The sequence below is a fragment of the Thunnus maccoyii genome, chromosome 17, assembly GCF_910596095.1.
Source record: "Thunnus maccoyii chromosome 17, fThuMac1.1, whole genome shotgun sequence".
Lineage (NCBI taxonomy): Eukaryota > Metazoa > Chordata > Actinopteri > Scombriformes > Scombridae > Thunnus > Thunnus maccoyii.
In genome coordinates this window covers 11,824,075-11,833,894 of record NC_056549.1, presented here as the reverse complement: position 1 = coordinate 11,833,894, position 9,820 = coordinate 11,824,075, and the positions used below count along the sequence as shown (strand labels likewise).

The 9,820-nt window shown below is 38.0% G+C and overlaps 1 protein-coding gene across 1 annotated transcript; it reads left to right on the top strand.

Annotated features, from left to right (window-relative positions):
• Positions 1-1,802: 1,802 nt before the first annotated feature.
• actr10 (actin related protein 10) lies at positions 1,803-9,222 on the top strand. Its single transcript, XM_042391433.1, has 13 exons — positions 1,803-2,009; positions 3,138-3,210; positions 3,294-3,376; positions 3,838-3,946; positions 4,168-4,275; positions 4,377-4,444; positions 4,634-4,713; positions 5,426-5,461; positions 5,582-5,661; positions 5,761-5,834; positions 6,101-6,182; positions 6,994-7,195; positions 8,131-9,222. Exons 1-13 carry the CDS (start codon positions 1,933-1,935, stop codon positions 8,310-8,312), a joined length of 1,254 nt encoding a protein of 417 aa, XP_042247367.1. The 5' UTR covers positions 1,803-1,932; the 3' UTR covers positions 8,313-9,222.
• The last annotated feature ends 598 nt before the right edge of the window (positions 9,223-9,820 follow it).

The window sequence follows — 9,820 nt, the reverse complement described above, 5'->3', positions numbered from 1 at the left end:
CACTGTTACAACTGTCCCCAGACTCCTCTAGAATCCAAGAGTTACCCACATCTCAAAGAAGATACAGTAAGTTATACTGTTTGTACACAGTATGAATGAATGAATGAATGAATTTGAACTTGTCTGTCATTGTTGGCAATTTCTAAAATGTGTTTTCGTATTTATTTGCAAAGCATTTGATTGATGCATCTGAGATTTATTAGTTGAATATAAGTCTCTATTAATCTTATGATTTGAGGTTTTCTTTTTTAATTTAAACTTTATTTATCATAACACATTCCATTTCATTACAGTCAAAATAACTTAAGACTTAATTGAAATTATAATCAAGTCAAGGTCACTGTCAAGGACAATGACAATGAAATAATAATAAAAGTATAGTAAAAAAAGATTAATCAAAAATAAAGACAGTTGTATATGTTTTCAAAAAATTAATTATTATAAATAAATAAATAAGTAAATAAATAAGGATAGACATTAGAAAAGGGCAATTAATTTGACCTCAGGGGGTTTCATCAAATATATTTCTGTAATATTCTAAGAGCAAAAGAGTTACACATTGATTTAAACTCAATCAAGAAATAGAGGGAAAGAGGTTTGGGAACCTAGGAACTTTTTGTTTGTTTTCCCAATAAAATAAAAAAAAAGTTAACAATATAGTTTAGAGATTGTTATTCATGTTGTCATAGTAACAAATTATATCTTTATATCTTTAAAACTGTGAGTAACATTAGTGGTATTGAAAACATGAAAATTTAAATGACGTCAAAATGTCATTGTTATTTCACTCTGAGAGCATAAAAGGATGTTTGTGCTTTATTGAAACAAGTATGCAGCAGGTTTACAGCGCCTTGTGTGTACAACTTGAGTCTACAATCACAAACACACCAGAGGGGCTAAAGGTTGTAATAAAAGTAAATTAAATAAATATTTTGTAAATCTTACAGTGGTTATTCATTTTAACACCTCTTTTATCTGTGCATTCAGATATTGAAGAAATGTATTGTTGATATTGACTGTCAGCTCTGAAAAGTTTGGCTTTTTGCTAAGAATTTTGATTTGTGAATATACAATTGAGTCAAAATGGTAAGCAAATTAATTAAGTAGAACTGCAAGAAGAGATTCCTGTCATATTCAGTGAATCCAAACAATGTATTTTTCCAAAGTCAGCAGCAATAAATTGTGACATTTTACTCCACAGTTGGTCCCCACAAAAGTAACCGCTTACATCAATGTTTCTGTAAATAATAATTAGGATAATTATTGAATAAAACGTGAAGCATTTGACTTTGTTAGTCAAAAAAAAAAACAACCCTAAAAAACTTATGTGACAACAGCCAAACTGTTTCTCATTAAATGTGGACCAGTATGATAAGGCAGAGGGTGTACTTATGATGTTTTGTTGAAAAAGTTGACAGATTGCCTTATTTTTATTCTTAGTTTGCCATGAAAAACAAGTTTTCCCCACAGTTATTCCATCAGCATACATCTTTTGAGGATTTTTTAAAAAACTTATTGTCTTGATAGCCTTCTTTTATTGTAGGAGAAAATAGTTTCATGTATTGCTTAGTTTCATTTTTCAAATATAATAATCAAGGGTTTAAAGTTATTAAATTTGGATTTGTGGATTTTGCCAAAAGAATGATTAGGTTGATAATATAATATTCTTTGATTTTATTGTCATTACATTTATTGAAACCAAAGAAAACATTCTCTAGACATAAAGTGAAATCAGAGTTAATATTATCGATAATAAATCTGCTCAAGTCGCATCTTTTGTGCGTATTTTTGATCAGGCAACTCTGCGTGACGTCATCACGTCTCTGAAGACCCAACCCAGCCCAACAGGAAGACAACAGATTTTTTTTATACGATGCAAATTTGCCACTGTCAACGCTAATTACAAACACTAATTTCAAACAAATCGGTAAAATGCCATTATTTGATGGATTGGGAAGTGGAGCAGAGAAGACTGCGATCGTCATTGATTTAGGAGCAGCTTACACAAAGTGAGTATCAGCCGTTAGCATAGCTGCTCGGTTAGCACAATATGCTAACGTGGCTATCTTCGTATATTTTTTGTGTTTTTCTTTTCTAACCGACCGTGTCCTGGTGCTTTAAGCCTGATACAGGAATTAAACTTCACAAAGACACGATGCATAATTGTAAACACCGACAACTAACGCTAATGCTAACGTGTCAGCGTTATGAAAGCGTTGGATATTAATCAATACGTTAATAAGAAAAACATCTATACTCAATATCAGCAGCAACATAATCAGCTATACTGATAAATAAAACGCCCTACATGTTCGTATTTTGGTCATTTTTAGACATTGGGCCTATTTAAAGCTCAAAACTATCATATTCATGTAGCTAGCGTTGTTTACATGCAGTGGAAGCGTTTTATTTCGTTGGTGAAAGTTGAAGTACTGTAGAAGTAATCGAGAAACTGAACAACAGACTAAATGTCCTGCCTGTCTGTTGTTGATTCGTTCCTCCTACGTTTACTGCTGCGTCAGTGACCTAAATAGTTGTGTGTAACGTTAAGCACCTAGTCATCTTAAAGCTGTCTGATACTAAACGTCACTTGGTGCTCTGGTCAAGGTGAACAAACTACTGGAGATTTCCCCTAAATGCTGAATTAAAGTTGTAAAACAATTTGGCTGGCAGTGTTTATGACCTCAGTGCTAAGTAATGAACTGCAACTTGGTGGGAATTCAGCAGAAGATATTATATGTAATGTTAAGACAACAGATTAGCCTGAGGCAAATCACATGAAGATCAAGAGGACTGATCTCTTTTTTTGGTTTACTTAAATAAACAAAGATATCTTTGTCTGCAGTCACTGTCACACACAGAGCTGCTTATTTTATTTTTGAGCATCTGAGGCGCCCTCTAGTTAAGTGTTTGCACCTTGAATACAAAGTGTTCTTCGATAAAAATATGATTGCCATGTCGGTATGCATGATTTCAGTTGTACGCAGTCCAGTAGTATTGTATATATTATTGTATATGATTGCATTTCTTGATAGTTAACATTATTGAACAATCAGAAATGAAAATATTAATATTCCGCCCATGCACACGCTGCTGCCTCTGCCTGCAGTTCACCTGACAGCCTCCCTCTCTTGCAGATGTGGCTTTGCAGGGGAAACGGGGCCCAGGTTCATAATTCCGAGCGAGATCCGGAGGCCAGGACAGCAACAGGTGAGACGTCGGTGTGCTTTTTGGAAGCATGTATGGAAAATGAGCAATGTATGTTAACCTGGTGTGTGATGCCTCACTTACAGGCCACCAAAGTGGTTCAGTACAACATCAACACAGAAGAGCTTTATGTCATCCTCAAAGAGTTTATCCACATACTGTACTTCAGGTGAGACTCTACTACTCTTGATTTTCGCTGTTAGCAAGTTTAAGAAGTTAGTTAAGTACTTATACTGTTTGTCATCTGCAACTCAGTGAACATATATATGAATACTGTAACAAATCAATGACTAGGATTTTTAATTGCATTGACTTTATTGACTTTATTGCTCATTATATGATGATTTCAGGGCCACACTATTTAGTAAAATGTCCATAATTTCTGATGATTTTTTCTGAATGAAAGTTCTTTGTTTGCAATATAATGTAAGACGTTTTCTACTTGTCTATGTTTGATAAATGTTTCACCACTGTAACTGTATTTGTTGTCTTAGTCCATGTGGGCTTGGCACTTGAATGTGCATGACATAATAGATACATAACTATACATAATATATGCTGCTGTCAGTTGAAAATTGAGTGATTCAGCCTCATCATATGTAAGTTTGTCTTCGTATTTGCCTCAATCAGGCACCTGCTGGTGAACCCTCGCGACAGAAGAGTGGTCATCATCGAGTCCATCCTCTGCCCGTCTCACTTCAGGGAGACGCTCACCAAGGTTTTCTTCAAACAGTTTGAGGTACCAAAAGCTGCAGATCATGTTTTGAGCAAGTGCTGCTAGATGTTAACTTTAGTTTGGCAAGAATAAATAGTTTTGTTCCAAACATAATCTAAATTAACTGACTTATATAGTAACGCACCTTTTTTTTTAACCTAACAGACAAAATTAGTCATAAATGTTAGCTACATTCTGTAGTAGGTTTTCTGATGTTTTATTCTGTGTCTGGTGGTGTTTCCCAGGTGCCCTCTGTGCTGTTTGCACCAAGTCATCTCATGGCCATCATGTCTTTGGGTATCAACTCCGCCCTGGTGATGGACTGTGGCCACACAGAGACGCTGGTGCTTCCTGTATCCTTTTCCTGTCGTCTGGTAGTAGAAAACAGATACAGAAATGTCTTATTAATTTTCAATTTGGGATTTGTATGTTACCGCCTTGACTGTGAAACCAGGTTTATGAGTGCACTCCTATTCTGCCAGCTTGGGAGGCTTTGCCTTTGGGTGGAAAAGCCATCCATAAGTAAGTAGCTCTAACAGATTTAAGAGGAGAGTGTGACATTGCATGATGGTGTCCTATTTTTGAACACTTTGCTGTGGAAAGAACACTTCTATTTCACACTTGAAACCTTGTGACTGTAAAATGAAACTTTCTTTTAGATGTGTTTGTTTTTTTTTGTCATATAACTTCATGTGTCTGTATTTATTGTAGAGAATTAGATGGACTTCTTGTGGAACAGTGCACCGTGGACACAGACGCCACCACTGGGCAGACCGTACCAGCTGTCATCGGTAATTATTGTTACATACCAGACTTCTAAACCATTACTTTTTAAAAAGATAGATGTGTAACTCTGACATGGACTGTTGATTTGTTTTACAGTGCAGAGCGCAGGAGAATATAATTGCTTTGACTTATTATGCATCATTTACTATTCATAAGAAGAACTTGTTTCTGTTTGACATTTCAGTGAATCCCTTTCTCAATTTGTGAATTATACATATGCATACGGTCTATTTTAGAGTTCCTACTTTTTCTTGACGCATAGTGTTGAGCTGTGAGATCTACAGCTGCAGCACAGTGAGGGGAAACTACACATATATACATCAATAATTAAGACAGATAGCAGGCTGACTCACTTGACTGGACTGTTAAAGTGCATCTCTGCATTAAGCACAGAAGGGCTACGTAATCAATAAATCATTACCGCACATAATTCAAGAAGAAAATTGAATGCGGAAAGCGGTGACAAAACACCAGAAAACAAAACAATTCTATTTGGCAACGATGTAGAAGTTTCCTGAAGGGATTTGTCACAAAGCAGTCACAGTCGCCATTTGCTGCAGTGTCAGCTCATACTTTCCCCAAACGCTGATTCAGTCTCATCATAGTGAAACGGGGGGGAAAAGGCTTATCTTTGCATAAGTGAGCTAAAGGAAATTAAGTTTCACTTCCATTTCTTGTCTCTCTCTCTTTTTTTTTTTTTATCCATCTTTTCCTCAGGGACCATCCCAGAGGAGACTGTGGAGGATATCAAGGGTAGGTTTGATGCTTTGTTTTCTTTAAGAGATCACTTTGGTTAAAGCAATTATAGAAACTGCTTAAAATGTACCTATCGTGTAAGTTCGGTTATATAACAGCTGGTTTGGTTTCCTGCAGTCAGAACATGCTTTGTCAGTGACCTGCAGAGAGGCCTCAAGATTCAGGAAGCCAAATTTAACCTGGACGGCACCGCTGAGGTGAGCGACATCTTGTTGGTTAACTGATTGTCTCAGTTATCTTCAGTCTGTATTCAAATATTTAAGTACACCTCTTCTTTCTTTGGATTGTGTTTGTAGCGTCCAGCACCTCCTCCAGATGTTGATTACCCTTTGGATGGAGAGAAAATCCTGCATATCAAAGGATCCATCAGGTAGGTCATCAAATGACGCTGTTCACCTTTCACTGAGTGGACAGTTCTGAAAATTTGGGGTCGTATTTTTCTTTAAAAGTGTGTCTTACATCTTGAGATTTGCACATTCTTTTATTTTTCTGTGTAAGCTGTGTTCTTTGTTTGTCTGTCTGCTGGACTGCCTCTACTTATTTGTCTTTAACTCGCTGGTTGCTTGTACTGAGTCATTGCATAGTTTCGTTGTCATGGCTGCTGAGATCATGAGTTTCTCTTTTTTTTTCCTACAGGGACTCTGTGATGGAGATTCTGTTTGAGCAGGACAATGAGGAGAAGAGTGTGGCCTCTCTGATACTTGACGCTCTGGTGAAGGTAGAGGAAAAGTCTTAAATGTGTTATGTATCGGCATGAGTGAGGGGAATCTGTAACTGACTTGTTATGAACTGCACATCAGTGGGCTATCATCGAGGCAGGAGCAACGAGCCTTGATATGAAAGGAGTGTTTTCTCTCATCTACTTCCAGCTCCAGATATATCTTAGTTAATGTGGTTTCTCATTACTATCTTGCTGCAAAGCTTCAGTATCTTTCACAGAAGGAATGTAGAGTCCCAGTTTCTCTCTCCATATTGTCCAACAGGGGAATCCAGCATACCGTTTTAACTTAATAATGTGGTTGCCATGGCGATGCTCAGCTGTGGCCATTCCAGGGAACTGAGTGTATTTTTTTGTTGTTCCATGTGAGGCTCAAGTCAGCCCCGGACAGCCTCATTAATCTTAATACATATCGCAACAGACATTACAGCAATATTAAAGCAGCAGTACGCTGCTCACGATCAATTGATGTAAAGCACCAGTAGAGCTCTATACACTAGAGAAGGCACTGCAGTAAAGCCAGCCGCAGCTACTTTCATCCATTCTGTTTTAGTCTGCACCTGTCCTGATAACCAGAAGATATAATCTTTAGTGGTGGAGCTGCTGCTTCCTCCTCCTGCCTTTTCTTTTCTCCTACAGCACTAATATGACAGACAGAGGTGGATGATGATTGTTTAGGTTTCCTTCTTTCTTTTTCATTTGTTTTGTTTGCTGAAAGGCTGATAAACATATTTCTTCATTGTAATGCTCCTCTAATTTATTTCAAGAAAAAAAACTATCTGAGAAAATGTGTGTTTGTGTTTCTCTTTAGTGCCCCATTGACACACGTAAGGTGCTCTCTGAGAACCTGGTGGTGATCGGAGGGACAGCCATGCTGCCAGGCTTCCTGCACCGTTTACTGGCGGAGATCCGCCTCCTGGTGGAGAAACCAAAGTACAGCGACGTCCTGGCCAGCAAGAGCTTCCGCATACACGCTCCACCCGCCAAGCCCAACTGCACCGCCTGGCTCGGAGGTCAGACATGAGGTTTCATTTAAATATTCATCACCACCTGCTCAAAGGGGAAACTTTGCCATTTTTCAACCAGCACCCTATCATTACAATGTGGGTAGTACATGCAAATGTTTAACTTCCCTCCGTGTTGCCTGCACCAAGAGCTCCTCGCTCATTTGTGAGTAAAAGTTCACTGGGTGACATGACATTGGAGATAAGCCTCAGACTACAAACTACGTTTCCTCATTTTCTGTAGTTGTGCCTTCAAGGAAGTTAAAATGTGGGTCTCCCAAAACACTCCCATCTACCATGTTATGCTAGCAATAGGGAAAAGCAGACACTAAAATATCATACTACTAAATACTTGAAAAATACTTGTGAATCAGACACAACAGAGCTAATGCTAATGAGCTAATGAGTTTCCCCGTGGTCCTAACACCAACACAAACTACTATCTTTACAATATAATGTCGGAGCAGAGACGTGGCGCTACTGTTACAACTTATGAGGCAGAATATCGCGCCATAGAATCAGACACAACAGAGCGTGGAGGAGGAAGCGACCACCAGAGCTACGTTACAGCTGCAGCCAAGAGAGAAGCGCTGCAGCATGTCCAGACTGGATGAGGAAAAACGTTTTGTAAATGAAAAGAAGCCTCAGTAAACAGATTTAATGCTGCTCAGTCTTTGCTAACCATCATAAACACACCTTGAGTAGCTCATTGGTAGCTTGTTGGACGGGACACACGCAATGCATTCTTGTTGTTGTAGGATTCCCCCTTAAGAGCGGTGTGTGGGGAATCTACAGCTTTTTTCTCAGTTTTCACTAGTCATAGGGCACCAATTTTGTCAGCCTTTTTCGGTTCTAAACAAGAAGATATTTGGAAACTATTGGCTGTGACCTCTCATGTAATTTTCAGTCCCCTTTCTGTATTCAACCTCTGCTCTGCTCACCAGGTGCCATCTTTGGGGCGCTGCAAGACATCCTGGGCAGCAGGTCGGTGTCCCGGGACTACTACAACCAGACAGGCCGCATCCCAGACTGGTGCTGCTTGAGCTCCCCTCCTCCTGAATCTCTGTACGAAGCAGGGAAGACCCCTCCTCCACTCATGAAGAGAGCCTTCTCCACAGAGAAGTAGATTGTGCTGCAATATAATTCAAACAATGTACTTCAATTTCTGATAGAACAGTCCAGTAATCTTTAATGTAACATTTCCACACAAAACGACTTAACGTGTTACCTAAACAAAGAGCTCTAGATGTTTTTAATATCTAGTAGTCACGCCTAAGTTTTTGTATGCACTGATTGTGGACTGTTTGATAATCAGGTGAGCTGTTTTCTGACCTTACGAGACAGAACAGATATTGGGATTCAAGGTCGTTACATGAGTATTCCACTAAATATGAACATCAGTGAGTAAAAAAATCACAGTGTTAAAATTTCAATGGTTCATGCGCTATGTGCAGCCTTGTTGGGAGTCTCATTGGGCAAGAGAAAACAACCTGTACGTGCTAATTCTTATTATCACTCCAGTTTTTTGAATTTACTGAACAGTTAAACTGGAAAAACAAAAATGTGTCAGATCATTGAACGTTGCTGTTTTGATGTTGCCCAACTTATAAGGAAAAACAGAAATGTAGAAAGGAGTCACGACATTGAGCTTTTAGTCATGGATTTGTCAGTAAATCTTCAGAAAATGTTGCCCAACTTATATGGAGAAACATAAACTTAGAAAGGAGTCACGTCATTGAGCTTTTAGTCATTGGTTTGTCAGTAAATCTACAGAAAATGTTGCCCAACTTATATGGAGAAACGTAAACTTAGAAAGGAGTCACGTCATTGAACTTTTAGTCATTGGTTTGTCAGTAAATCTACAGAAAATATCGCCCATCTTCATTTGAGTATGATACAGTGTGAAAGTTCGGTTATGACGGTAACATCCCGTGAAGTTTTTTTCAGAAAAAGAAAAAAAACGTTTCATTTATTTATTGTTTGTACTTCAAAGTGTAAAGTGATTTGCTGAAGTCATTAAAGGCCCTTCACACTCACACAGGTGTTATTCTCAGTTATTCTTAAAAAAAATAACATCCTCTTGAATTTAGCATGAGATGGAGCAATGCTGCGAGTTTACTGAGGTCACTAAACTTCATCTATTCAGAAGAGACATAAAGATGGTTCCACTTCACCTCAAATAGAGGTGAAAATACCCCCCGAAAATCATGTTCGTACACACCCATACAGTCCTGCAGAGAGGTGTAATCAAGCAAAATAATGGAGAAACACCTGTGTGTGTGTCATCCATAGTTGTGTATGAGCTTTAAAAATATCTTTCAGCCAGTTTTTGTCTGTTTAAATTCAACTATTCCAACAAATATATATTCAGAATTGAATCAGACTTGTTTTCTCATTTTTTTCCTGTAATGCTGTATGTTTAAAGAATGAAAAATTAGGGGGGGGGGGGGTAGTAGATCAGACACAGACATTGTTTATTTTGTTTGAAGATAGTTTGTTGTGGCCAGCTTGAATTATAAACAACACATCCGTTTCATAAGTCTTGAAACCTTCCACCAAAAGCTGGAAAACAAGCAATGATTTTTTTTTTTTTAAAGTGTATTACACCTCATTCTTAATTCTTACATCAGAATA

Excerpts from the sequence above, each read along its gene's own strand:
- actr10 (XM_042391433.1), top strand. The coding sequence starts at position 1,933 with ATGCCATTATTTGATGGATTGGGAAGTGGAGCAGAGAAGACTGCGATC. Across the intron at positions 3,211-3,293 it reads GGAGGCCAGGACAGCAACAG|GCCACCAAAGTGGTTCAGTA; the intron begins GTGAGACGTCGG and ends CCTCACTTACAG. Across the intron at positions 5,835-6,100 it reads CATATCAAAGGATCCATCAG|GGACTCTGTGATGGAGATTC; the intron begins GTAGGTCATCAA and ends TTTTTCCTACAG.